This window comes from Rhinatrema bivittatum, chromosome 12 (genome assembly GCF_901001135.1).
Source record: "Rhinatrema bivittatum chromosome 12, aRhiBiv1.1, whole genome shotgun sequence".
Taxonomy (NCBI): domain Eukaryota; kingdom Metazoa; phylum Chordata; class Amphibia; order Gymnophiona; family Rhinatrematidae; genus Rhinatrema; species Rhinatrema bivittatum.
Window position 1 is genome coordinate 12,602,776 of NC_042626.1, and position 27,338 is coordinate 12,630,113.

The 27,338-nt window shown below is 50.8% G+C and overlaps 2 protein-coding genes across 7 annotated transcripts in view; one reads left to right on the top strand and one right to left on the bottom strand.

Moving 5' to 3' along the window:
* Nucleotides 1-9,258, top strand: part of CEPT1 (choline/ethanolamine phosphotransferase 1) — a 28,117-nt gene extending 18,859 nt beyond the window's left edge. For 3 of the 4 annotated variants that reach the window (XM_029573279.1, XM_029573277.1, XM_029573280.1), the window contains exons 5-9: nucleotides 3,195-3,279; nucleotides 5,019-5,150; nucleotides 6,101-6,289; nucleotides 7,125-7,250; nucleotides 8,367-9,258. In XM_029573279.1, the coding sequence (XP_029429139.1) occupies nucleotides 3,195-3,279; nucleotides 5,019-5,150; nucleotides 6,101-6,289; nucleotides 7,125-7,250; nucleotides 8,367-8,489 (655 nt within the window). In that variant the 3' untranslated portion in view covers nucleotides 8,490-9,258. The remainder of the gene's footprint in view (nucleotides 1-3,194; nucleotides 3,280-5,018; nucleotides 5,151-6,100; nucleotides 6,290-7,124; nucleotides 7,251-8,366) is intronic. The other variant, XM_029573278.1, reaches the window with a different exon arrangement.
* A 2,847-nt stretch (nucleotides 9,259-12,105) lies between these two features.
* The window catches only part of DENND2D (DENN domain containing 2D), a 35,661-nt gene continuing 20,428 nt past the window's right edge, over nucleotides 12,106-27,338 (bottom strand). For 2 of the 3 annotated variants that reach the window (XM_029572884.1, XM_029572886.1), the window contains exons 4-12: nucleotides 25,479-25,548; nucleotides 24,778-24,855; nucleotides 23,256-23,396; nucleotides 22,027-22,175; nucleotides 21,251-21,428; nucleotides 20,911-20,952; nucleotides 16,681-16,765; nucleotides 16,276-16,518; nucleotides 12,106-14,241 (exon numbers count right to left, since the gene is read on the bottom strand). In XM_029572884.1, coding sequence (XP_029428744.1) covers nucleotides 14,186-14,241; nucleotides 16,276-16,518; nucleotides 16,681-16,765; nucleotides 20,911-20,952; nucleotides 21,251-21,428; nucleotides 22,027-22,175; nucleotides 23,256-23,396; nucleotides 24,778-24,855; nucleotides 25,479-25,548 — 1,042 coding nt within the window. In that variant the 3' untranslated portion in view covers nucleotides 12,106-14,185. The remainder of the gene's footprint in view (nucleotides 14,242-16,275; nucleotides 16,519-16,680; nucleotides 16,766-20,910; nucleotides 20,953-21,250; nucleotides 21,429-22,026; nucleotides 22,176-23,255; nucleotides 23,397-24,777; nucleotides 24,856-25,478; nucleotides 25,549-27,338) is intronic. The other variant, XM_029572885.1, reaches the window with a different exon arrangement.

Consider the following 27,338-nt stretch of genomic DNA (forward strand, 5'->3'; position numbering starts at 1 on the left):
ACCACGGGTGGGAATGCAAAGCCCTTTGCCACTCGTGTCATTTGTGACTGAATGGGCCATTGCCATCTGAAGCCATTCCAACCAATGAGTCTCTGTCTGCACAGCCAAGTCCATCACATGCTGTAAAAATACTAATAATGATCTGAATACAAATTAAACATGCGGCACTTCAAATACCCTTTCACTTCTGCCCCCTCAGTCACACATCACCGCTCTGATGCCCTTCTCGCTCCATATCCATGCTCAGCTTGGAAAATGGGATTTCAGGTGCGTGTGCGTCATTAGATGCAGCTGGAGTCCTCTCCCTTGCAGTTTCTTTAGACCGCTGCTCTGGCCCCACCGCTGCTGCGTTCCTCTGCCTATGTTTGGAGGAAGGCGGTTGCTTCTCCTTAGAAGCCCGAGGGCCAATTTCCTTATCAGCTGAGTCTGGCAGGGCCTGCAGTAAATTCCGCCACTGTTTGCTTTGCTCTTACATTTCTGGTGGTGGTTTTTGCCTCTCCCTTATTAACTCACCTCTTTCGCATTCAGGCTGTATTCACATTTTGCATGGGTCGGAGGAGCTGCAGGGGCCTCTAATTAAAAAAAAAAACAAAAAAGCTCCGAGTTACTTAGACTCGTGACGGGAATGACGAGGGAGGAGCTTTGTGGACACTCGTTTCACTTGAATAATGAAATATAAATCTTAATTTTAACCATCAAGCGAATATTTTTTTTTTCCTACAAACTTGTTCACTTACAGGTGAATTTTAAAAGCCCGGTACGTGTGCCAAAACTGGGAGATCCGTGCACACCGAGCAGATTTCATAAGCCACACGTATCTCCCGCTGAGCACACAAATAGAAAGTTTACAAAAGGGGCAGGGTTTGGGGGCGTGTCGGGGCCAGGCCAGGAGATGAGCAGGTAAACTCTTCTGCTAGGGTGACGTGTAAGCTTTTAAACAAAAAAAATGCAGGCACGTCACCGGGGTTTTAAGAGTCGGGGGAGGGGGGGGTTGTTTGGAAGTCCTATCCCTGACCGAAACGGCGAATGGCGTCAGCGTGCCTGCTTGTAAAATTTCCCCACTTAGGTGGTAGATACGGGATTTGCGCGCACATGTACGCACGCCAGACTATTTTATAACGTGGGTGCGTATACGAGCCTATGCTATATGTCCCTGGGTGCGGACCGATGATGTTTAAAAGGTACCGTCTTACCTACAAAGAGGGATTTTGGGTGCACAGGGACCAGGTTTTGAAGGAAGCTGAATAGAGGAGTAGCCTAGAACCATGGAAGCCAGGGATCAAATCCTGCTACAACCTTGGGCAATTCACTCTCCATTGCCTCGGATACAAACTTAGGGCCCTGTTTACAAAATGAGAGAGCGCCTTTAGTCAGTGACCCCCTTAGATTGCAAGCCCCTCTGGAGACAGGGAAAATACCTGTTGAGCTTGATTTCGTAAGACATCTTGAGCTCAGATTTGGAAAGGCGAGTTAGGAAATCGCAAACCGCATCCAAACTGATGATTGGGTCATAGATGGAACGAGATGAGGAACCTCCGGTAGCTGCGGCTGAAGGCTCATGGGTCCGAGTACAGGGCCAGGCCGGCTCCAATTGAGCGAGAAATCCACAGGACCAGGAGGAAGCTGCCAGGCCAAAGAAAACCTTCTTTGCAAATAGTCCTACTCCTGGGAGTCTCCTGGGACCTGCTCCTGTGGCAGGAGGGGAGGTCCCAGGAGATTCCCCTTCGTTTTAAAAAGCAAAGGAGCCGAGGAACGGAATGAAATGCTGAGGAGGGGGAGGATTGTAGAAATCCAGCAGCGAGCTGGACGTCAGATCAGAGGGAAAGTCTCCTCTCCTGTGGGCTGTGAAACGTGAATAATCCTAGCTCATGGCCCACTGAAATAATTTGTTGTTGGGAGGCATGTCCAGAGGGTGGAGGGGTGCAGGGAAGAAGTCACTCTTCTGGCTTTCCGTTTGGGAGTAACTGGGATGGTTTTTGCCATGGAGACCTGCTCATTAGAATAAGATTCTGTGATTAATCGGCATCGAGGTGTTGCAAGCAGCAGGTGGAGCGGTCGCCCTGCCAGGTAAAGTATTTCGATGTTTAGAAACCATCGGCAGGAGCCCCTCCGTCCCTGCAGTGTCTCTTCACCCTGTCCAATTCTCTCCCCACTGTGCAGATTTGATGTTACAGAGGCTGAGCTCTGTATCATAGCCCTCCATCTGCTCACAGGCGCTCTGGGGCCCCAGTTCTGGAACCACACGGTAATCCTCCCGCCCAGTGCTGAACCCTGAATGGCGTGTGCAGAGTGCCCAGCGAGCAGCCTTGGCATGCACAGAGGATGAGAAGGAGAAAGCTCTTCTTGCCCATGTCTGACGCTGAATCCCGGGCATCCGGGCCCTTTCCAGCCACAAGTGATGCGGCGCAGCGCGTGGTGGACCCACCGTGGTCTGACAACCCGGAGCCATTTCATGGTTCATGCACTTGTGAGGCCTGCTCTCTGTGCTGGAATGGGCCCCAGGATGCAGATAAAAAGCGATTTTAAAAACCAAAAAAAAAAAAAAAAATCCCACTCTGATCTTTGGAATCTGAGAGCAGGACGTTACTCGGTCACCAGGTCCTGCCTGCGCGGCTTCCAGTCCTTGCAGCGTGGGGATGGCGGATCCACGCTCTCTGCACGTGCACTGAAGCGCACCCCGGCATCGCCCACAAACGGCCAGCCCCCCCGTACCTTTAGCTGTGTTTCAGTGTTTCAAATCCCGTTTTTATGCGGGTAAATACGTGTTTACCTCTCCTCCCCCCCCTTAATGATCAGTGGGCCCCCTCCTGGCAACGGAACCCAGAGATTTAACCCCTACATCGTCCTGTCCTCTGTGGAAAACCCCCTCCCCTCAGTATTGTCCAGGATCTGGAGCTCAGCCCCTGTGCCGTGCACGCAGTCGGCGCCGTTCGCTTCCAGCTATCTGCTCGGTCGAATTCCCCCCCAAGCTTCTCGTGATCAGAGTGGGATTTTTTTATTTTTTTTTTTAAATCATTTTTTAAAATTCTCCAAAATAGCCGATTTGTATTGTGGCTCCTGATAGCGCTCCCTTCTCACCGTTCTGAGACCCTCCTGCACGACAGATCAGCTGCCGCTGGCCTGGCAAATAATTGCCATCAAACCGCTTGGTGTAATCCTGCTTTTTTTGGCTTTTTTTTTCTGTACCTAATCAGAATTGATGTGACTGAAGTTCAAATCTTCATAATAATCATGCATTTGCTGTCGGCGATCGGAGGAGCGGCGTTTTGGCAATCGAGGGTAACTTTGTTTAATTCTTCCCTGACTTGTTAGGTTGATGACCCTGCAGATGTGTTCCTTGTCTTCACTGAACCCCCCCTTTACCATTGCTTGAATCGGTTCCTTGCACACCTGGAGCCGCTCGCGGCAGTGCAAGAGTCCAACTCTGTGGTTTGGATGCATTTATTTCATCTGTTAACACGTTTCTGCCATGAGGCGTGGGTTTTGGGACCGAGCAATGCCTCCTTCCTGGTGGGGGCCCACGCTGAGATCTGATGAGACCAGCGAGGACCGCAGGGCCTGCCCTCTGCCCTGGGGTCCACTTCTAATACACCACCAGCCTTCCTTTGCACATTCCCAATTTGCTTTCCTGCCTTTAAGCATGTGGAAGGAAGTAAAATTGCTAAAGACGTTAGGATGATTTTCTCCTAGCAGAAGATCCCTTTCCAGGGTGGGGGGTGCGGGAAGTGGCTCTCTCAGGCAGTGCTGTTTAAGGTATAAAGGCTGCCGGGAACTCAACCGGCAATCCCGGTGCTGGGGTTCATGAGAGCTTTCTCTTTCGGGGGTGGTGCCAGTCATCCTTTGAAGAGCACCTGGAGCCACCAAGGCCTTTAATGTATGAGACACGTGCGTGGCCAGCACCTCCCCCCCTCCGTCACTTAGAAATTTCACTGCCAAGTGACTTCATTTTGAAAGAAACTTCCAAATTTAAAATGCAGGAGGGCTACCACATTCTTATAAAAAAACAAAAACAAATAGTTAAGGTTTATTGAACACAAGGGTTGCTATTAATATTTAAAAAAAAATGTCTTGTGTTTTGCCTGAGGTCTGCAATAATCATTTACGCATCTTTTTTGTCCCTGGTAGCGTTACTGACGTGGTGACATCTTTCAGCCATAAGCGGAGGCTGTTTTCTTCTGACAGCCACAACAGGAAAAGGAGAGTGATAAACCTGAAAAATATCCGCAGTTAGGGTTCAGTCTGTTGGCAAACAGCACGCAGAGCTCCCCCCCGCCCCCTCGAGGGAGAGTCAGAAGACATTTCTGTGTTTTGCTGCACGTTTCTGACTTAAGAGGGTTTGGGGCTTCCTTCCATTCTCTGCCCGTGTAGTAAAGCTTAAACTTAGCCCTGACCAAGCTTGCTCCTTCAGCCTGCACCCTGGCCAGGAGATGTCACTACTGTTCCAGGAACACCTTCCTTGTGCCTAGTGACCTTAAAATGCACCTCCGTTCTAGCCAGTTGTAATTACTTAATTTGCGGATTCTCGTATAAGATAAATCTTTCTACTGCTCTGTTCGGGTTACCTGGGTAGGAAACAACTGGAAGGCTGAGGCTTGGCAGTGTGACATAAGAGGTTAGAGCAGAAAGCGGCCGTCTTCTGTCGCCAGCGAGCTGCTTCACCTCCCCGTGCTCAGATGTTGATTGCAAACACCTAACATCTGGACTTACCTTCTCTTGTGTCACTCTGCAGACTGCCCCTGCTTAGATTTACAAGAGAGCAAATTTTAAAATAGTTTGTGGGATGTGTCAGATGAGATTTAATCCTACGTTTGCTAAATGTGTTGTGAAAGAGAATACATTGGGGAAATCCAGTTGTGCAGCTAGAAAAGTGGAATGTGCGAGCTTGCTTTCGGCAGGTGTAAAAAGTATTTTCTTTTTTTTCTTTTGAGGGGGGTGGGGGGAGGGTTGAGAGGGAAATTCAGGAGTCAGGCGGCCTGCTGCATCAGTAACGTGCCATGCTTTGTGTCCTCTTCCCGAAGATTCCTGTACTGGATGTTCAAATGAAGATCTTCCCTGCTCTGTGCACTGTTGCGGGCACAGTCTTCTCCTGCACAAATTATTTCCACGTGATCTTCACAGGGGGTGTCGGGAAGAACGGATCGACCATAGCAGTGAGTGCCCACCCTTTCTACCACCCTCGGCTCCTTTAATCTCATGCGGGCGTAGAAAACACTGGCGCTTCCTTCAGCTGTGTGGCTTTACATTTTACTCTCACCAGACCAGCAAATTGCCGGGATAGTGGCATTAGTGTGTGCGGTGGGAAAGCCATGAGGTTTTTTTTGGGGTGGAGGAGAGTTGGCGGTCTTTTCTACTTCATTTTACATTTCTTCTTCAGACACGTCATCTCCCTTGCCCGGGTTGCTCTGGGGGAACCTTTGCCGCCCTCTAGGACGGGAGCGGCGCACTCTCGGTGCTCCTCGTTGGCCGGCAGCTGCCTTCCCTCCTCCTCCAGGCCACCACAGCGCAGTTAGGTGGCCTGGACGGGGGGACTTGAACATGTGTCTGCAGCTCCCAGACTACGGCCCAGGGACGTGGTATTTGTAAGCAGTAATCTGTCCTCTGCCCCATTTTTACCCTCAGCATCCCCAAGGGCTCCAGGGCAGTTCCTCTCTGGCACTCTGACAGGCATTTTCCATCCCCACCGCGAGGGTCAGAGTAACAGAAGAGGAGGGCAGCAGTATTGGCAGCGTTCTCCAGGGATCAGCTGCTGGGGTTGTGTCTTCAGTTATTCTTACTGCCACGTCTCTGCTCTCTTTCATCCTGAGCTAGGATGCCCGTCAGCAGGCACTATTGGAAAACATCTGCCTGCAGCACTGCTTGGATTGATCGAGGGTGTCTGACAGCACACAAAAGGCGCTTATCGCTGAGTAATGCCCCCAGCAACATTTTATGAAATAATAGTGTTTTCTTTTTGTGTGTAGCAGCTGCCTTTTTCAGTCTTTTTTTGTTGTGGTTGTTGTTTTAATTCTTATTTTTACATTTTTTTATTTTTATTTTTTACAATAAAAGTTGTGTGCCTGACCTGAATTGCCTTCCCTGAAGCCACCTGTTATTTTGCCAGCATGTACTCTGTGTGCGTGTCTCTTGCCAGGGCACGAGCGTCCTCTCCCCGATGCTTCACATCGGATCGGTGATCGTCTTGGCAGCTATGATCTTCAAGAAGTCGGCTGTGCAGCTCTTTGAGAAGCATCCCTGCCTGTACATTCTGACGTTTGGATTGGTTTCTGCCAAAGTAACAAACAAATTGGTGGTAAGCTTCTCTCGGTTTATTGGCCCTTCTGGTGGGTGATGCTTTTATTTTAAAAATCCGTTTTCCCTCCTTGCTTTCTCGCAGAGTCCTCCAGCTATCTTTTGTTTTGTTTTGTTTTTTAAATGATGGTTGAGTTTTCTGACGAGTGTACCCTCTAGTCCACTTAGAAACTAGGGATTAGCATATGGAAAGTGTGTTTTTTAATCCCTTCTGCCAGAAGTGGACAATACCGGTCTACCCGAGCCCCAAATGGGTCTGTTTTTCAGGGCAACCAAAATAGGCAGCGTATTCAGTGCAGGCTGAGGCTCCCCCTGGACCTGACACAGTGGTCTGCTGCCAGGGAAAAGGCAGACATTGTTAATCCCTGCTGCAAATATTCTAGTCTGCATTTGTATTGTGCTAGAAAGCTCTTTAAGGAAAAAAGAAAGCAAACCTCTTTGATGGAAAAGAAATCTCTCTAACATTCAGACGCTCCCTTCTCGAACGCCAGGTCTTCCCTGGGGATGGCAGCATGGTGCGGCTTTGATTGCCGTCTGCTTTGCCACTCACAGCCTCCTGTTCTAATCCCACGCCCTCCATCAGTCATGACCCCGAACCATTACTTAATCTTCCTGTAAACACTGGGAGACCAGAGACCTTTGTAACCTTGTTTATCTCCTTGTGCAGACCTGTCCATGGTCAACATACAATCTAGGTTAAAAGAACCTACCGTAATCTGATATTTACTGACTTCAGTACACCATCTAACTGGACAAGCTCCGGGTGTCCAAATGCCAGCCCCCGATCCACAGGCAGGCATGGGGGTGAACTTAGTCTGCTTTTTGTTCTGTCCCAGGTTGCACACATGACGAAGAGCGAGATGCACTTGCATGACACTGCCTTCACTGGGCCGGCGTTGCTCTTTCTGGATCAGTACTTCAACAGCTTTATAGACGAATATCTTGTTCTCTGGCTTGCTCTGGTAAGCTTCACATGATTAACTAGCAAAAAGCACCCCTTTCGTTTAGGCCATGGTGAGCGCTCAATGTAACTTTAAGTGAAGGTGATTGTTACAGGGTAATGGCAACCGCTAAGGACCTCCTGGGCTCACCTAGAGGGATTTCCCCTGGAGGATTGGCAATTTTGTGAGCGATTTTTTTCTACCCATGCACGCGCCAAATTTCCTCCAAAAAAGTTTGCATAAAAGATAAGGACGCTTCATGGAGGCTGGTTGTCCTTAAATTTATAATTGGGATGCCTTGCTTGCAATTCAGTTGCAGCAGCTCGTTGCATTTTGAATTTGAACAGAATTTCACGGGCAGTAGATGATGGGAAACGTTTTGCCACTTGTGACCATGGAAAATCCTGCAAGCGGGGGTGTCATGGGCTAAATGATTGTGTAAACTGCACGGCGCTGGCAGTTTAGCATGCGAAGCGCCCGTTGCGGGATTTTCCACGCTTTTAGGCTCACTAAGGTTGCTGACTGCCAGCCCAGACCCTGCCTTCAGCATCTGACCGACTTTAAGCCTGCTTAGGACAATGTTGTCGTTCCAGCTCCAGGCATCCAGTCCTCTCTCCAGGAGGAAGTGTTTCCTTCCATCTCCCCATCACGGCCCTGCCCTCACGTAGAAAAGATTCATCTGTGTTACGGAGGTTGGCATAAGTTTGCCCTTTGTTGCCATCTCTGCTTAAACACAGCTTTAAGTGAGTAAAGCACGGCAGTGCCTCAGGGAGAGAGAGGAGTGAGAGTCTTAAAACAGGAGCCTGCTGGACCCCACAGCACGAGCCAAGGGATCCTGATAGCCAACATTGAGTTGTCTTGTGCAAGCTTTATGTATATGTTATAAATCTACGAGGCTTAAACGATGCTAAACATGAAAACAGCTTTAGGAAAAGGTGACGAGGTTAACGATCGCCGCGTGGAAAGCTCAAGAAATTCAGAGCACCAGACTGGCTGATTACCATTAATAATTTCAAACGGGCGAAAGCTTCTCCACCCCCTGTGCTGGAGATGAGCCTGGATTCAGCTGGAAGAGCAAAAACTCCTTATTTCTGGCCAGCAGCCCTTGGATTTAAAGCCCCGGTTGTGTCTTTCCAGGTCCTGTCGCTGTTTGATTTAGTGCGCTACTGCGTCAGCGTCTGCAACCAGATCGCCTCCCACCTTCACATCCAGGTGTTCAGAATCAAGAGCCCCTCGCCGCAGTACAATCATCTTCAGTGAAGCCAAGAGGAGAGGTGGCGCTTTGTAAAGCAAAGGAATGGGAAATGGAAGAATCTGAGAAAGAGAAGTGGAGGGCTAATGAGAACAAAAATTATAATCAGTGCTGTGCAAACTGTAGTCTGCACTTCTATTCTTTGTTACTGGTAACACTCCTGTAATTATCCTTCTGTGAGAGGAATTCCAGCCTAATTTGCAGCTAAATTACCCATAACCCCCTACAGGTTGTGCGCCTAGGAGAGCATGCATGGAGCTAAGGCCTACCCTTGTGATAAACTTCAGAACGGAACAAGCCAGCTGTAACCAAGTCCTAACAGAGCATTTTTAACTTGAAAGTATTGAAAAGCCAAATATATTGCTTTTTTTTTTTTTTATTAAGTTTAAACATATCAGTGTCTTTCTTTTAGTGAAAATCCAGGCCAGGATCCACAATGGAACTCAGCTTGGCAGGGAGACGTCGCCCTAGCTTGTGTGGCAGAGGCCCAGTCATGGAAGGGGTCATGTTTGTAAAAAAAAAAAAAAATAATAATAATAATAATAAAATAAAAATAAAAAAATTTTAAAAAAATTTAAAAAAATGTTGGACATTTGGGCATGATCGGTGACAGCCATCCCCCCGCCCACCCCCAGCCAGCCTTTGTTCAAGTTGTTTTGGTTTCTTAAAGGTGGGAGGTTTAACTTTTCAGTCCAAACTTTCTAACGTTAGCCTTCTGTTCGGTGGTGCTGACAGCATGCAATGTACCATGTGGTCTTTTACTTTTTTTTTTTTTTTTTTAATAGAATGATCTTTAAAACAAAAGCCAGTTTATCATCTCACTTTACTTTAGTTGAAAGACTAAGAATTTTACTGTTCAAAAATTTTTTGTAATAAAAGTAAAATTTATTTCTGTTCTTTAATAAAGAAATTCTGAAAGCCACCAATGTCTGACTTATCCTGTCTTGCAAAAAAAAAAAAAATTGCTTTCCTGTTTTCCCAGAGGGCTTCCCAAGCTGTTGGTCTGAATCCCTGTGCATTAAAGCATTGGACCACTTTCAGGTCGATCCAGTAAAGTGTGCTCCGTCGGAGCGCACTGTCACCCTGCTCTGGACGCGTGTTTTCCCTTACCCCTTATTCAGTAAGGGGAGGAAAACACGCGGCCCACCCGCGGCACCTAATAGCGCCCTCAACATGCAAATGCATGTTGATGGCCCTATTAGGTATTCCCGAGCGATCCAGTAAGTAAAATGTGCAGCCAAGCCGCACATTTTACTCTAAGAAATTAGCGCCGCCCAAAGATCGGCGCTAATTTCTTCCGGCGCCAGGGAAGTGCACAGAAAAGCAGTAAAAACTGCTTTTCTGTGCACCCTCCGACTTAATATCATAGCGATATTAAGTCGGAGGTCCCCAAAAGTAAAAAAAAGTAAAAAAAAAAAAAAAATTTTGAATTCGGCCTGCGGCTGTCGGGCCGAAAACCGGACGCTCAATTTTGCCGGCGTCCGGTTTCCGAGCCCGTGGCTGTCAGCGGGCTCGAGAACCGACGCCGGCAAAATTGAGCGTCGGCTGTCAAACCCGCTGACAGCCGCCGCTCCAGGCCAAAAGGAGGCACTAGGGACGCGCTAGTGTCCCTAGCGCCTCCTTTTCCTCGTTTGCACCGCGTCGCCTAATTTAAATACTGGATCGCGCGCACCGGCAAGGGGCCGGTGCGCGTGCCGGGAGAGCGGGCGTTAGTCCGCTCTCCCACGGACTTTACTGGATCGGGCTGTTTGTGAGGCAAAAAATGGTGAAAACCTAGCACTGCCGCCCATATAGATCAAAATTGGGGAGGGGGAGTGGCTAATTAAGGCTTCTGTGTCCCTCTCCATCTACAGGCCTCATGAGCTTAATTCAGTGATGGTGAATGCCAATCCGAGTATCACAAACAGGCCAGGTTTCAGGATATCTAAAATGAATATGCAGGAGAGAGATTTGCAGACAATAGAGGCAGTGCATGCATATTTGTTGTGGAGACCCTGAAAACCCAGCCCATTTGTGGCACTCAGGGCCTGGAGTTTGCCATCACGGGAAATTAGTACATGGTATCCATAAAACATTAGCCATGGGAATGACGTTATTAGAATCCAAAAGCCAACAATTTGGTTGCGTCCTAAAGCAGCGATCGGCAACCTCCAGTTACACCAATCTGCTTGGGTTTTAGGATATCCCTGATATGCATGAGAGCTGTGAAGCAGTTTGCATGCAAAGTTATTCATCCATATTTGTGATGGACTGGTGGTTACCTGTGCCATGCTAAACCTTGAGCAGGGTGAGCCAAACTGCTGGAGCTGGACCTATAACCAAATCCATTGCCTTTCAAAATGCAATTTGGAGAGTTTTATGTTTTTTATGGCTAGGGATACTAGTGCACTTTGCTTGGTCTGATTTGTATTCCGCTTTTTGGCACTTCAAAGCGATTATATATTCCCTGTACATACCCGGCTCACTCCAGGCTCCTGGGTTTTGCCACACCCCCCCCCAGCAGATGGAGACAGACGTTTACCAACAAAACTCTGCCTTATCTAGGCTGGTGCCACCTACAATCTGGCAGTATTCTTCTGTCTCCAGCAGGTGGTAGGGGTGCAACACCCAGTGTCTGTGTTAGGGCCCAGGATAGGTTTTGTCTTTAGTGACAGTGTTAGTTGGTTAGATAATTAAATTTTAAAAATGAATAATAGCAGTGACTCCTGGAGAGGGACGGCAGTGCCTGCCTGCAGGTCGGGGTCTCCCGCCTCCCAGGGGGTTGTGAGGTCCTGAGGGGACCATCCCCCCCTGGTTACAGAGGCACTCGGTGGAAGGCCCTTTTTTCCAGCATAAACCACCGGGGCCCACGCTGTCCTAAAAACAAAAAACCACAAACACCTGCCTTCAAGCTTTATTCCACCGCATGTGTGAAAATGCACAGAGGCTGTTCCTGTTTGGGTACGATCCAACTCAGTTCTAGGGCCCAGAACATTAGAACTGGAAATAAATTCCTTCCAGTGCAGTATTTCTACATTTCCCCACCGCTTTGCAAGCTGAAGGAGAGGGGGGGGGGACGGACCAGCAAAACCCCAATTCGATAAGTGCTTGAAGTGGATTACTCCCTGCACCGTGCCGCATACACAGCGAGCAGGCAGCTCACCAGCTACAGGTTTGGCAGGGAATGGTATCGCACCTGATCCCTTGTTCTCACCGCAGCACCCGCACTCCCAATCACATCCCATGCCCTTCTACCACCACCATGGCTGCTGTCGCTTTCCTCCTGCTCCATTTAGACTTCCAGCTCAAATGGGAAGCAGGGCTGCTATCTGGCACCATGAGCCTTTTTCCCTGCGTCCACCCACGGCAGCTGCGGTTCTCAGCCCAGGCCACAAACTGCAGCTTCTTCCAGCATGAACACTAACTGGCCACTAGGTGTTGCTGTTGTACAAGGACCAAGAAGTCCCCCCCCCCCCCCCTTCTCCTACATACACCCCAAGGGATGGGAACGCTGCCTCTGCAGCATCCCCTGCCCGCCTGTGTAACTGGAATAGCACTTGGCACTGGCCTGGCTTTTTTTCTTTTTTTTCAACTGCACAAGGAACTATCATGTTGCAAATAAGCACATTTTACACACAAAACAAATCCCATTCACTAACCTTTTATTCACATTTAGAAATCTGAATCTGCCCATTTCACATTATTTACAGGAACTGCAGTAAACAGTTTCCATCCCCTTTACAGTAGCTCTGTGCCGCAGCCTCCCCAGGAATCACAGCTTCTACTTATTCCTAATCTGTTTCATAAACTCTAGTTAAATGGCTGCGGGTGTCAGTTTGTCAGAAGTCACGGCTGTGCCACCACTCGCTGGAAGCGTGAGTGCCTGCGCGGCAGGAGTGTCACTCTCGGCCCCCCTCCTCAGGGAGATGGAGCCAAGGCCGGCTCTCCTAGGCCTCAAAGGCAGTCAGGATCACGAGAAGGACGCGCAGCCGTGGAGGGAGGCTCAGACCGGGCACCCCCCCCCCCCCCCCCCGTCTGAAAACAGGGCGCACAGCACTGTAGCTTTGCCAGCACCACTCCCTACCGGGCACAGACTATCCCTGCATCATTTTGTCCTGTTAACGGGAGGTAGGAAAGCAGGGAGCGGGCTCTCTCCACACCCCTCCGCCATACGAGAGCAATCCCACGCCTGGCCCGGTCACCCGAGACACACGGGTTGCAGCGGTGTGGACTCCGTTCACCCTGCAGAGCCTGAACGCCCTGAATACCACTTACAGTCACTGAGAATCTCCGAGTCCTGCCTCCCCCTCCACGCCAAGGGCATGCACCTCCCGTTCATCGGGCAAAAGGGTCACAGCCAGAAAGAAACACTCGGCGCCGGCACAGCCGCCACTAGGAGGACGGGGGCACCTTGATCCGGTCCCACGGTGGAAAGCATGGAGAAGGAAGGTTCGTGAACCCGCTCGCAGAGCAGCTCCTCCCGCCCGCTAGTGCAAACGATTCCTTGTGCATGCACAGCACGTGAGGTTCAGTTTGCTTCTGAGTGGTCGCCCCCTGCGAGCGGCGTCGAAGCCTCTCCCTGGCCCCAGCCCTTGTGAGAACGGGACTGTGGCGACAACGGTCAGGCAGGGGTGGGCATAAAAGCCATGAAAGAGTTCTCTTCACAGTCAGCGGGTTAAGAGCCTGTGCCAGCAGGTCACAGGCTGCCCGGCTCCCCCTGCAATCGGTCACCTCCTCCTTGCAGGTCCCTGCAGTTCTCCTTTTCACGATGGGCTGGGTCAGAGAGGGAAGGGGCCCTGTGGCTGCCATGCGGGACTCTCAGCAGGCGACAGGCAAGTCCCAAAGCTGAAAGGGCAGGAGTGGTGGTGGCCACATGTGTTCAGTGCAGTTACCCCAGGAGGTAGCAAAGAGGAAGACAGGGGTAAAAATCTCACAGCAGCAATAGTAATTACAAACAATCTGCAAGGAACAAGACAAAACCGTGTCGTAACCAACCACAACCGAAAAGCAAAGCAAGGCCAGGACACTGGGACCCGGATTCAGCTAAAGGTTTCCAGGGCTGTGACCGTACCTTGGAGGATTGCTTAAGAAAGGTCAAACCTTACGGAAGGCAGCAGCTTAAAAACCAAACCAAACGGCACCGCTCCCCAACCACTTTCTTCGGTTGCTGTGGATGCATCAGTTTCAATCCTGCTACTTTTGGTTTCCACATCGCAGCGGGACCGGGGCCTTTTTTTTTTTTTTTAATTTTTACCCCCCTCAGTCAGTCTTCACAGCAAGGGTCCTGGGTAGGGGGCTCCCTCGCAGGCCTGATCCACCCACTTTGAATCCTAACTGAGGGGGCAGAGTGGTTGGGACACTACTCCCCCCCTCCCATTCCCCAGGGAGGGCTGTGACCATGGCTCCACCTCCTCTGCAGCTTGACCGAGGAGCAGGGGTCCAGGCTTCCTGCATCCCCCCTGCTCCCTGGGCAGGCCCCTGGCCGTTTTGTCTCAATGCCGCTGAAAAAGCATGGGTGGCCCCTTGCTGCCGACCTCTTCTCCCACCCAAGAGCCCAGGGGGTGGGGGAGGGGATTCACCACGGTGGCCCCAGACACGGCCCAGCCCGCTGACAAGCGGTCCGAGGAGCAAGATCAAAAAAACATTCAGTAGGTCGGAGGCCGGCTTTCTCCAGTTCTAAATATTCAGTCACGGAAAGGGTGGGAGGGCGGAGGGCGGGCTCAGCTTATGACTTTTCTTTCTTCTTTTCTTGATATTCTGTGACTTTTTGCTGAAAATACCCTAAGGCGAGGAAATAAACAGAGTCAGATGCCTTGTACTTTAAGAAAAAAGAAAAAAAAACAGGCAAAAAACTCCATGATCTGGGCTGGTGGAGTTAATTACTGCACTGTTTGTTATGGTAATAATAATAATAAAAAGATTTAATCATTAAAAAAGGCAAGACAAGAGCCTTGCTAACAAGTGCAGGGCAATTTACCCCCTTCTCTAACTAACGTGACGAGACAGGGCTTCTCTCTTCCTGTGCCCCATGTGCACATTTCCGGACGACGGGCAGATTTTGCCAGCGTTTGCTTTCCACCCGCACAGCTCCCACATGCACAAGCCTGGCCAAGAACAAAACGTAATCCTTGGGCTGGGGAGAGATTTTATTAGCAGCAAACTGCTGCCCTCTTCCGAAGCTGTACGGTCAGCGGGAGCCCCCACCCATACGGGTCAACCTTTCCAAACTCAACCCCCATCCCCCTCCCCGCACGCCCTGAAAGAGTTTGCTTAAGTCTGGGTTTTCAGGATCTCCCAAGCTGCTCCCCGCTATTCCCTGCCCGCACCTCTAGAAAGACCAGGCCGCTCACGCGACCTCACCCCTGCTGCTTCCGATTGGCTCATGCAGCGTGACATCATGGTAGCTACTGACCAATCAGATCTGCTGGGCATCAGGTCCCACCCAACAGTGCCCCCTGCTGGCCGATGCCGGAACTTTCAAGGGGAGTCACACTGGGAGCGACTTCCTTATTTGCAAAATGCAAGCTCTGACCGGCAGGGAGGTGCGATTTGCCCTGTGCACCCAGTTCCACCCAAGGAGACCGACCAAGACGTGGTTTTGCGGCCCCCTCCCCAATGGCATTCTGGGAGGCATAGTCCTATTTTTTGTTAAGAAGCGCAGAACAATTGCATGCAGGGAGTGGAACGATACCAGGACTGGATCGGTCTCTCTGGCTTGAGCCGGGAGTGGCAGCCCTGCCTCTGGACTTCAGCAGCCTCTGCATGCTCTGGGTTGCAGGAAGGAGATTATGATGCGAGTGGCACTTGTAGAATCTGATAGTGACCACAGTGGGGAGGGAAGCCGGTGCCCTAACTCACTCCCCATTCCTGCATGGGCGAGGAGCTCTCTACAGCATGGGGGTTGGAGTCAGCAGCATGATTGTCATTTATATTAGCAAGAAAAAGAAGAAGAGAAAGTTACTTTTAAAATAAAACAACTCAAAAGGGACGGGGCCGAAGCTACTCCAAGCAAAGGTCCTTCCAGCCAGAGCCGGGCTCTCCAGCAGTCAACGGGTCCTGTGCTGGCTCCCATTTACAAAAGTTATTTTATTATGGTCTTAGTAATTATTTTGTCTTGGTTTGCTTATTTGCTTTAAATGTGTGGTTTTTTTTATAGTGTGTAAAACCATAAAAAAAACCCTCCTTTAATCCCCAGGCCCTAGCATGTGTTGCCGTCTCACCGATCTGCATCTGTCAAGGGGGTCTTCCTTCACCTCACCTTGCACAAACCCTTACTGGGATCCCCCAAGATCTAGTGCCATGTGATCAGTGAGCGCAGACCTAACCCCTTCTCTCCAAACCCTAGAAAAAAAGAGGCTCGGTTGAAACGTTCCCACTGAAAGACGGCAGCCGAGCTGGGCTGGACCCCAACGCTGCCCATGGCATTCACGCTTTACCAGTAGTGATAAAACAAGGTCGTTCCCAGGAACTGCCGGGGGCAATTTGAGAGCGTGGCACATGGGTCAGTCCACGCGATGTAGGATGTCACTTGTGCCTCCTGTGTGCGCCCAGAAATGTAAGGGGAGCGACAAATGAAAATTTTAAAGGCAGCGGTAAGCTTTGTAACAAGGTCACTTAATTACTTCTACTTGCCACATGAGGCTGTGAAATAGTAGGCAAGGCAAGAGAGACAGAAATTGGCCTGTTGATGAATTTTTCTCTTTTAAAGTGCTTTTGCAGACTCAAATTCTGCTACAAATAAATCCTCATTAAAAAAAACAAAAAACAAAACTTAGGGGCGCAGCAAGGGAGGGGAACCAAAGCTTCATGCGTTACCTGCTTGCGTGGCGGAGCTCTTCTCAGCCTCCTGAATAAACAAGGAAAACATCTGAGTCTTCACAAACTTCTTGAGGAACCTGCGGGTGGTCTTGGAGTGCAAGCCCTTGCAGAAGGCTCGCTCCTGGAAGACGCCCGGACCAGACCTGCTGTACTTCAGGTGCGAGGGGTAGTGGCCAACAGTCTGGATAAAGAATTGAATGAAGGCCTGCGGCACGCTGGTATTCAGCTGTTCGGCTGCTGCTGGGAGGTAGGAGGGGTAGACAGAGAGGGACAGGGGATCAGAGCTTCTGGCAAGTCAGGCTGCAGTGTCTCTTACAATAAGAACTGCCGCCCAGTGTTGAGTTGCATGCTCCTTTTAAAAAAAAAATTAAAAAAAATTTAAAATTGAGACCCTAAGCTTACGCTGCAATTGGCTTTTGTGCTGGTTCAGCGAGGACAGCAGCTCCACCTGCAGCGTCGGAGGCAGGATCACGTCCTCATCGCCCACCTGCCAGTGAAAGGAACGCAGAGGTGAAACCAACCTCGCCTGCACAGAGGGCACATGTAGTGAGAGGTACAGCGTCTGCATGCATGCAGGGGTGGGGTGGGAGGGAGTGCCGGCTGGAGTCTGGAGCTGCTGTGACCCCACGCACAACAGAGAAAGCAGCACTGTGCCAGTGTCAGAATGCACCCCTCACCCACTCCCAGCTCTTCAGTCTCACAGGGGCCAATCCAAGTCACAAGTACCTGGTAAGTACCCAAACATTAGATAAATCACCAGCTACTATTGCTTATTAATTGCCATAATAGCAGTTTATGGATTTTTCCTCTAGGAACTTAATCCAAACCTTTTTTAAATCCGATTACACTAACAACTGTAACCACATCCTCTGGCAATGAATTCCAGAGCTTAACTATGCGCTGACTGAAAAAGTATTTTCTTTGATTTGTTTTAAATGAGCTACTTGCTAACTTCATGGAGTGCCCCCTGGTCCTTCTCTTATCTGAGAGAGTAAATAACCAATTTACATTATCCTGTTTAAGTCCTTTCATGATTTGGTAGACTTCTAACGTATCCCCCCTCGGTCGTCTCGTCTCCAAACTGAAAAGCCCTAACTTCTTTAGCCTTTCCTCGTAAGGGAGCTGTTTTATGTCCCTTATCATTTGAAGGCGATGGCAAAGTGAAAGGAAGATTGTAGTGAAAGGTTTCAAAATGCTTTATGTCAAGTATAAAACAGAAGCCTTAAAGGCAGTTTGGTAAGAATCTGAGAGAAAGCATCTTCCTCAGAGACCCCCCCGCACATAAACCATGAATACAGCACCGACAGCTGAAGACCAAATCTTCCTCAGAGCCCCATGCAGGCAGTGCACTAAGCATTAAAAGTATGACTGTAGCCCAGACAGCTGGCGTCATACTGATACATATAAACCATGAATACAGCACAGACAGCTGAAGACCAAATCTTCCTCAGAGCCCCATGCAGGCAGTGCACTGAGCATTAAAAGTATGACTGTAGCCCAGACAGCTGGCGTCATACTGATACATATAAACCATGAATACAGCACAGACAGCTGAAGAGCAAATCTTCCTCAGAGCCCCATGCAGGCAGTGCACTAAGCATTAAAAGTATGACTGTAGCCGAGACAGCTGGCGTCAGACTGATACATATAAACCATGAATACAGCACCGACAGCTGAAGACCAAATCTTCCTCAGAGCCCCATGCAGGCAGTGCACTAAGCATTAAAAGTATGACTGTAGCCGAGACAGCTGGCGTCAGACTGATACATATAAACCATGAATACAGCACAGACAGCTGAAGAGCAGATCTTCCTAGAATCCCATGCACCAATCGCACTGACACATGTAAAGCAGGGCTTGATTTGGGGGGGACGGGAGGACGGGACAGGCCTGGCATGCAGTTCCGCCACTTCTTATCAAGCTTAAGAGACAGGGTAGCAGGGGGTGTTCCCCTCCAGGCAGGCTGCAGGGAAGGGGAGAAGAGGGGCTGAGCCTGGAGCACACAGAGAAGAGAACAGCCACTCTGCTCCCTAACCCAGGCCCCTCTTGTTCCCCTCCATCTCTCCTTCTGTATTGCAGGGAACAGAATAGGAATGGGAAGGGGGTGATACCGAAGCAGACACTGCAGAGGAACGAGCAGACACAGAAAAGGTTTGAATTAGCACAAAGTTTGAAAGTTGTGAGCACTAATGCCAATTGTCAAGGTTTCACATCCTGGCCTGGATGAATGGCGCTACTGCTCACAATTTTTAAACTTGTGCTAAACTTAATTTCTAGCAGAACATCCCAGAGCGGTGTCCTGTCAGCCAGGGCCGGTGCACCCCATTAGGTGAAGTAGGCCTGCGTCTAGCGCCCAACCTGCTCGCGGCCCAGAGAAACCCACACACGGTGGGAGCGAATGAGGTAGGAATCGCCGACTCAGAGCCGGGGTGAGACCAGGAGGGGTGGAGGCACAAGGTTCCCCTGCCCTGCTGACACCTTTTTTCTGTGCCCCGAGATAATGGAGCAGAGCCGGCAGTGCATATCAGTTCTAACTCTCCTGATGAAACAGTAGTGTAGCTGGGTTCAAAAAAGGTTTGGATAAGTTCTTGGAGGAGAAGTCCATTAATCAAGTTTACTTAGGGAATAGCCACTGCTATTAATTGCATCAGTAGCATGGGATCTTCTTAGTGTTTGGGTAATTGCCAGGTTCTTGTGGCCTGGTTTGGCCTCTGTTGGAAACGAGATGCTGGGCTTGATGGACCCTTGGTCTGACCCAGCATGGCAATTTCTTATGTTCTAAGAGCGCCAGTGGTTGCACGGATCATTTATGGATCCTCGGCCCCTGGAGGAAGCAGAGAACAGAGAGTGTTGGAGCTGCTTATCCTGAGACAAGGGCAGCCACATGGCTTTGACTGGGGTCTGTGTGAGTGAGAGGTCACACCTGGCCCTGGCCCCGCCCCTTTGCACAGGTCACACCTGGCCCTGGCCCCGCCCCTTTGCACAGGTCACACCCCTCCACAGTTCCACAAAGTAAGCCCTAATGCAAAGCCTGAATAAGCACGGACAGCTGAAGAGTAGACTCAGGAAAGGAGATGTTTAAAACCAAAGTTGGAAAACAGCCACGAGAGAAATCATAAGAAACAAAATCTAGAATACTAAGATGGAGAGTAAGGAAGAAGAGCAAGCGGAGGAAAGAGAACCTCGACACGGTCGCATCGAAGCAGGAGACTGGAGCTGCTGCTTTGAAAGGCCTTGAGTAGAGCGGGAGGAAGCCAAGAGAGTGCAGAGTCTCCCTCGGCTATGAAAGAAAGAGTCAGTAGAGAGAAAGAATGTCCCGAGGCAGTCGCCACACACAGAAAACCCACAGCAGGGGAGCACCAGGGGTTTCTGGGTCAGGGTGGCAGGATACGACCCCTCCATGCACTCGTTTCTCCTCTGCTGCCTTTCCGGACTCATGGGTCTGTGGCAAAAAACCACGACACGTGGGCAATGCAGCTGCACCTTGAACGAGCCTTCCCTCTACAAGCAAAGAGCTTTTTCCAAGGTCTGTGTCCTTTAAATCTGCACCACGCCTTCCCGGTGTAGCTAACTAATGCATGAAGGCGCAGAATCATCATGTAATGAACCAATGGTTCTGTTACAAGCATCAGTCCATAATAAGTCCATACGTAAAGTCTCTTGCTGATTTAATTTTTCTTTTTACATTTTTTTAAATTTGCAGATAAAAATAATAAAAAAAATTAACTATCCGCGTGTTTGCATTAAATGTCACCTGTGTCGTCTCCTGTTTAGAAAAGCTTTGATGGGTGTGTCGAGGACTGCGTTTTAGTGCAGAGAGGCGTACAAGAATATGTGCCCCTGCTGCAGAGCTAAATCGAAACACAGACCCGTGGCGGGGCTTCGGCAGAGTGCTTCAGCATCCTTAGCTAACTTATAATTTGTATATGCAAATCTAAAAATCATTTCAAAAGAAAAAATTAATCATTGAGAGACTTTACATATGGGCACACTATGGACCGATGGTTTTAAGAGCTGAACCACTGCTTTCTTTTCCCATGGTCCTCCGAGTTCATGACTGGTTAGCAATCCTGGAAAGGCTTTTGTTTAGGATCCTCCTGAGTACTGCTTGGAATTGCTTTTTGCAGCCTTCATGTCCTACCCCCTGATTCAAAATGCAATAAAAACAATAGAAGCACTTGAGCTGGAAAGGGCGAGGAAGTTAAGATCCTTGCTGAGGGTTATAGTGCCAAAGGCATCCGGACTTATCCAAGGCCCTCATGGACTTGAGTCAAAGGGCCCTGGCTATAGGCCAGCTGTATTACAGACTAAATACGACCGGGTCACAGGTCTGGTCAGTCCTTGCTCCAGGAGCCTTAACCCCACTATGCAGCTGAAAATGACTCCCAGCCTGTGCCCAGCTGCAGTGCCTGCTCTGTGACAGCTTGGGTGCCATGTGAAACACCTCCCCTCTCTCCCCAAGAGAAGCAGGTTCTACCTCCCCCACCTCCGAGATCACAAACCTGAAGCACCGCGGAGGGAGGCAGCGGAAAACCAGGCAGCAGCTTGCCTTTATTTCACCTTGAAATGTCCTTGACCAAGGATTTAAATTGGCAGTGCCCGTCCCCCCTATACGCCCTCCAGAATACTCACTTTTCTTAGGAAGCATCCATCACACAAATCTACAATCAGCACCTACAAAAGACATTTAGAATCCAAATGTAAGTAAGATTAAAAAAAAAAAACACAAACAAACAAACCCCGCTACACACACTTGTTTGAGTACAGTATTAGCAAACAGGGCTCATTTCAATCCGATCTCTCCCCAAGACAGACTGAAGGGCACACATGGCAACGGATCAGCGCCAGTTCAGCGGGCACCCCTTTGAAGTTTCCTCCTGTTGCACGCCTCCCTGCCAGGAGTTTTTGGCGTACCTTTAAAGTATTTAAAAATCGGTTTTTATGATGAGCAAAACCAACGTTTCGAGCATACCTCTTCCAGGGGCCGATCCAGAACCTCCAGTTCGAACTGCTTCTGGACGCCGAGCAGGAACGGCGTGGGGCAGCAAACGGTATCGAGCAGGACCTGAGGAAGGACGGGGATGTAGGTGTGCTCCCAGGAGAAGGGGTAGAGCAGGGCGGCCACGGCGTGGATACACTGCGACAAGACACTGCAGAGACAGGAGAGGGACTCCTAAGTGCCTAGCCAGTGCCCATCCTCCCCCCCCCCCCGGCGTAGAGGGCACACCATGCACCACAGGGAGGGGGGGCAGCAGGGATCCCCTCCCCAGTGGCATCGGGGCAGAAGCTGGTGAAACTGTCCCCAAGGAGGTGGAGAATCTCTCAGGTCCTGTTTGATTCTCTCCTCTTGACTTGTTGGCAGGAGAAAGCAAGATTTTAGTTTGCCGGACTGAACCATGGAGGCTCGGTAGCCGTCCGGGAATCAGCCCAGCCGTTCCCTTGCTGCCATGACCGCCCCTCTGGCTCCGTGCCCTGCTCCTCAGGCAAGCCCAGGACTGAACCCACCCCCTCGCCCCTTCCAGGGGCGGCCAAGCAGGGCACTGTCCAGCTAACAGCAGACCTCTCAGTCACAGGAAAGCACCTTTTAAAATTTTTCCCTCACACTCGAGCATTTCATGGTTTTCTGAACAAAAGCAGAGAGACGCGAAGCACCAGATACAAATAACGTAAGGAAGAGAGAATACGTATAAATGGCACAGGGTCACTTCACCAAGACTGCCGCGGTGCTTACCGGGTACAAGTCCTTACCTGAGCTCGTCGGCCAGGAAGATGATCCGCCTCTCCAACACCGCCGAGGCAAAGAGCCAGAGGATCTGCTCGGGACGGAGGCGATGCACCAGGGCCCCAAAATCAACATGCTCGAACCTGGAGTCCAGAGGACGCGTGAGCTCAATGATCTGGCAGTGGGGGGGGGGGGGGGGGGGGGGGGAAAAAAAAGGGACTTCACGTCACGGACGGACTCACTTCAGCACGCTCCAAAGTCACAGGGGAAGACTTCAGGCGGCAACACCTGCAGAACGTTTCTTGTGCCGAGTTGCTCAGCCCGGGCAGTGTTCTCTCCGCTTACGGCTTTCACTGGGGCAGCGTACGAGCGGTGGCCCAGCGATACCGTGAGCGGCGGCGGCGGCGGGACATCACATCGCCCTGCAGGGGCAGCCCAGAGGGCAAGGTTGGAATTCCAGCCATGGCCCGGCTCTGGGTTCTTCAACCCCTGCGGCTCTCACGCCTCAAGGCCTCTCCTCACTGAATTCAATTCTTGGGGAGGGGGGTTCTGCTTACATTGCCTCCAGTTTTGCTCTGTCTAATCCTCTCTCTCTCTCAATATTTCTGCTCCTCTCCTGACATCCGGGAGCCTCCACTGAAGTCAGGCTAAAAAAAACCCAACATTTTGGCCAGCGGTTCTATTCGTACACACTTTCTACGTCAACCTCAATGTCTTGTAAGAGTCCCTGGTAAGCTGCACCCAATAACTTTATTCATTTCTAAATGTAAGAGCACCAGAAGAGCATGAGTAGCACTGACCCACGGGACCTGAGCAGATCTCACTCACAAGGTGCCTCGTGGCAGCATGAGCCACACCTTAAAGTCAGCACCATGAGACCCCCGAGATCAATGTTTTATCAGCTCGCGGCCCGACGCCCCTGGTCTTTGCTTTGCCATTGGGTGGGGGACGGGGGTAAGGTGTCAGGACTGATATCTCACATAGACCCTTGAGGGGAGGAGGAGTAAAAAACCCAGAAAGCCATTTCCCCTCCACCTCCCCAATTTTACAGAACTTGAGAGGAGTCCCCAGATTTAGGGCAGGGTTTAAAGATGCAATCAGAGTTTTCATGTTTTGGGGGTTCAGTTCCTTCAGCCATTCTTGTATATTTGTTCCAGATGAAAAAACGGAAGATGGGGTAAGAAGAGGGTCCTGGTACTGAATCCCAGGCACTGAGCCTTGCAGAGACCCGGCCGTCATTACAGCCTGAACCAACCTCTGTTCCAGAGTCCGGAATGAAGCTCTTTATCCGGACGGTTTTGCCGGGAGCCGGGAAGGGGGCCTCCCGCAGCCCCTGCATGAAGGGGTAAATCACAGCCTTGGAAATCTGCCTCCTTTTCTCCACTTCGTCGAGTATCTGGAGGGGGGGGGGGGGGGGGAGAAGAAAGCACGCAACCTTCAGAACCGAAAGGTCTTATCTGCAGCCTGGTGGCCAAGGGCATTTCCGAAGCAGTGCCAGAATGTCACAAAGCAGGGCCCTCACGGTCTGGAGGTGCACGCAAAGGGTTCTGGAGAGAGCTGCAGCCTGCGGCCCTTACTTCAGGGCAGCCACTACAATGCCTGGGGGTAGAAGGGGCTGGTGGGAAGGCAGCAGTACAAAAAAAACCCCACACCCCTAACGGGGCAACCCCCCCCCCAGGTTGTTTTCCTCAAAAGCTGCAGGCGCTGCCAGAGCAAGGAGAATGACTTTGCTCCACCTGACAGCAGGGCTGTCGCTAGGCCTTCCTCCTCTCGGCTCTGTAGAAAACTACTCTGGAGCCAGTCTATAATACAGTCCTGATGGACCTTGAGCTATTACTGAGAGGATCTGGGAGTCAGGGGAATCCCGAGACAGACGTTCACATCTTTCCCTCGCACAGACTCTTTGCATGAGCTGGGGGCAAGTCCATTTATTGCCCCTGTGCTGCTAATTTAGCCAACTATAACTGAAAGGGGCCCTGCTCCTTCTCCTGTCACCCTTTCGGATAACCGCTGTGCAGCCCCGAGGGCTAGTTTGGGTGCTCCCAAGCCACCCAACCCCAGTGGTGGCTGCGGGGATTGGTTTCTAAACTCCAAAACAATGCAGGGTGCCGGGGGTGCTGCAAAGGGCACCGCGCAAGTCCAAAATTATTGCTATCGGGTGTTCGGGACAGGAAACGCCCGGGTGTGCCGTCAGTGCGGAGGTTGTACACCCTGCTTTGGCCGTGGAGAAAAAACTGGGGTCCATGCAGGGCTGAGACCGCCGTGGTCCGGAAAGCTCGCACGTCCCCATCTCTGGCTAATCCATAAAGAGGCTAAAAGCAACACTACCCAAACCCAGTCTTGTTATTAAAACAAAAACACTGGTTCCAAACACAAGCTCTAAATGGAAAATATTAAAATCTAGAGGTGGCAAGGCCTGAGAGGGAAGGAACTAGGTAGCAGGCAGCAGAGAGAGCAAGCGTCCTGTTAATGCATCAGCAAGCTGCAGGCAAGCGCACAGGAAAACCACAAGGTACAGGCGTCGACAGTGAGGGGCGGATTCATGCACCTTGCAGAGCTGGAGGCAGAGGCCCTGCCCATCACCAGCAGCTCACGTGCTCGCTATCTCTGCATCCTCATCCCCTGCTCCCCTGCAACCTAAAACTGGGGATTTTTTTTGCTTTTTCATTGAGCAGCGTTGATGCAAGTTCAGCAACCAAACTTTGATGCCGCACAAAACCCACTGCCCAGAGAAGTCCCCTGAGCTCCACACACACAAAAAAAAAAGTCACAGTTACCTTTGAAAACAATCCGAAACAGCCCAGGCAGCTGATGACACAGTAAACCTCTGGAAGTCGAGGGCCCTGCCCAGCAGGCTGAGAAAATTTCACAAAAGATTGGTTTTAGTGCACAAATATAGAGAAAGCAGGCAGAATACGCACCCTCTCCTCCCTGCAACCCCAGGGTGAGCAGCCAAGGACCCACGTCTTCTGCGGAAAGAGCTGCGAGCACAGCCCCGAGAACCATCCTGGACTGCGCTGCGTCACTGCCACACCAGGCCAACCTATCAGATCAGGCAGGGGAGCGCCTCTTCTAGTCTGGCACGGAGCCAGAAGGCTGCACTCCTGGGAGGTGCCAGAGCCAGCGAGGAGCACTCACGTTGCCTTTATGGCATTCGAGTGAATACACTTCTCGGTCTCTACGACTGGCAACCCATAATACTAACTAACCGAGGCCAAGCAGCTCGCCACAGGGCCGGGTCATTGCTTATTCCCCCCCAACCACCATCCCCGACAAGCAAAATCATTCAACCCTACTCAAAAACTTAAAAAGCTCAGAACTTAAAAGGTGGCTAATTGCCCAGTCTGGTGACCAAGCCAGGAAAGTCTGAGGTCTCCCCCACCAGCCCATACCTCGAAGACCGTCCCCACTGTACTGCCCAGGAACAGGCCTCACTGTATATTCTAAATTCCTTTAAAAACAGAATGGATGAACTTACTAGCAGCCTGCGGCAGTATCCGAACTTCCTGCTGCCATCAATGTTCGTCAGGACAAATGAGAAAGTTTCACTGACAAAAGAAAATGGAGCTATTTAAAATTTCATGGTTCAGCTCAGCCAGATGATCAATCCCCCCCCCCCCAATCGAGCTCCAACCCCTTGCATAAAACTGATCTGGGCTGATGCAGCGCTGCTTGCCGTGCCCCTCTGTACCTCGTGCTGGGCTGCATCACTAGTGCAGGGCTGCATTAGGGAAAGGATGCATTCTGGCAGCCAATACTGCGCTCAGGACTTGAGAAAAAAAACACCGCCACGCGGGGCCAGAATGGCTTGTGCGTGTCGTCCTGCGCCCTAACAGGACAGCAGCAAGGTGGCCACTTTGGAGAGCAAGGAATGAGTCACTTGTTTGACTGAAGGTCGAGGAGATACTTCTGGAGCAATCACCTCCGTCGGAGCTCTCCTCCACAGCAAAACAGCGGATGCCCCGTCTTAAAGGGGCAGAGGAGACCGGGACTCGACTCCCCCGCAATAAGGCAGGCGAGGTGGCGATGGGTTTAATTTCTCTCGATTAACCCGCCTATCGATAGGCGCGTCACAGCAGTTTGCAAACAGTAAATACAAAAGTGCATAGTAAAACACCGTATCCTACCATGTAATGTGATAAAGCAAATCCCAGCAAAGCATGAAAGAGAGGAAAAATATAGTGAGAAGTGCAATCCCTTACATTCTCCGGCCCGAGTTCCAGTCACCACATCCCTGACACGGACTGGGCCTCTGCGTTCGACGGCTCAGGACGTCTTACAATCCAAGGGGGGCATTTACAATGCCACGCTCATCTCCTCCCCCGCCCCAGGCCCTTCACCCCCCCCCCCCCCCCCGAGCAATCCCTGGCTGGCCAGCGGGGTCCAGAGCGTCCCCTCGGCTCCGTCTGAAGAAAAACGGCACCAGACGGCTGCTTATCCACTTGTGACCCCATCACAGGGCACAAGTGGCTGGCCGACGCCATTTTTCTTCAGACGGCGCTCGGCCCGGAGCCGAGGGAACGCTCTGGACCCCGCTGGCCACCCAGGGATTGCTTTTCCCAAAGGCACGACGGGCCTTTACCACGCAACTTTTATTTCTCTATTTTTAAATAGCGCCTTGGGGTTGCTTCCACAGGTGGCAGGAAGGTGGGACCTCAAAAGACCCCTGATGGGGGTTTTCACATATTTTTTTTGGGGGGGGGGGGTGAAGAGGTGGACTCGGTTGAAGCCACTCCAGCCCTTTAAGTTACAGCCCCGGGAGGATAGGAACCGGCGTTAGGGTCCGGGTGCCGCCGGGGAAAGTTTGCTACAACTCCTGACAATGACCTTGCAACTTTTCAGGTAAGCCACATTATTTTGTTACCATACAATCGCCCAGTAAGGAGCTGCTTTGAATGCAAAGTACCCCAGAACAATTTTGGTGTTAACTGTGGTAAAATAACACAGAATATTTTAGATACCACACAGTAAATGCCTAATGCAACTTAGCAAATATACCCCCAAGTCTGTAGCTAAAACAATGGGGGGAAAAGGGACTCGCCCAAGGTCACAAGGAGCAGCAGCGGGATCTGAACCCTGGCTTCCCCAACTTGCACCTTGCAGCTCTAACCCTGGGCTACTCCTCCACTCCCTGACCAATACTATATGGAGGCAGCAAGTTAGGACTGGCCTGTGCTAGAAAGGTTGAAGTCACAACACCAGCATTCACTGCTGTGACCCTGAGCAAGGCACTTAACTTCCCCCACACTCAAAATTAAAGACTGGAAGCAAGGAGGTGGCGCCTTCTGTCCCGCACCGCAGCTAAGATGCCCCAGAGTCTGCCCCATCCTGCCGGCTG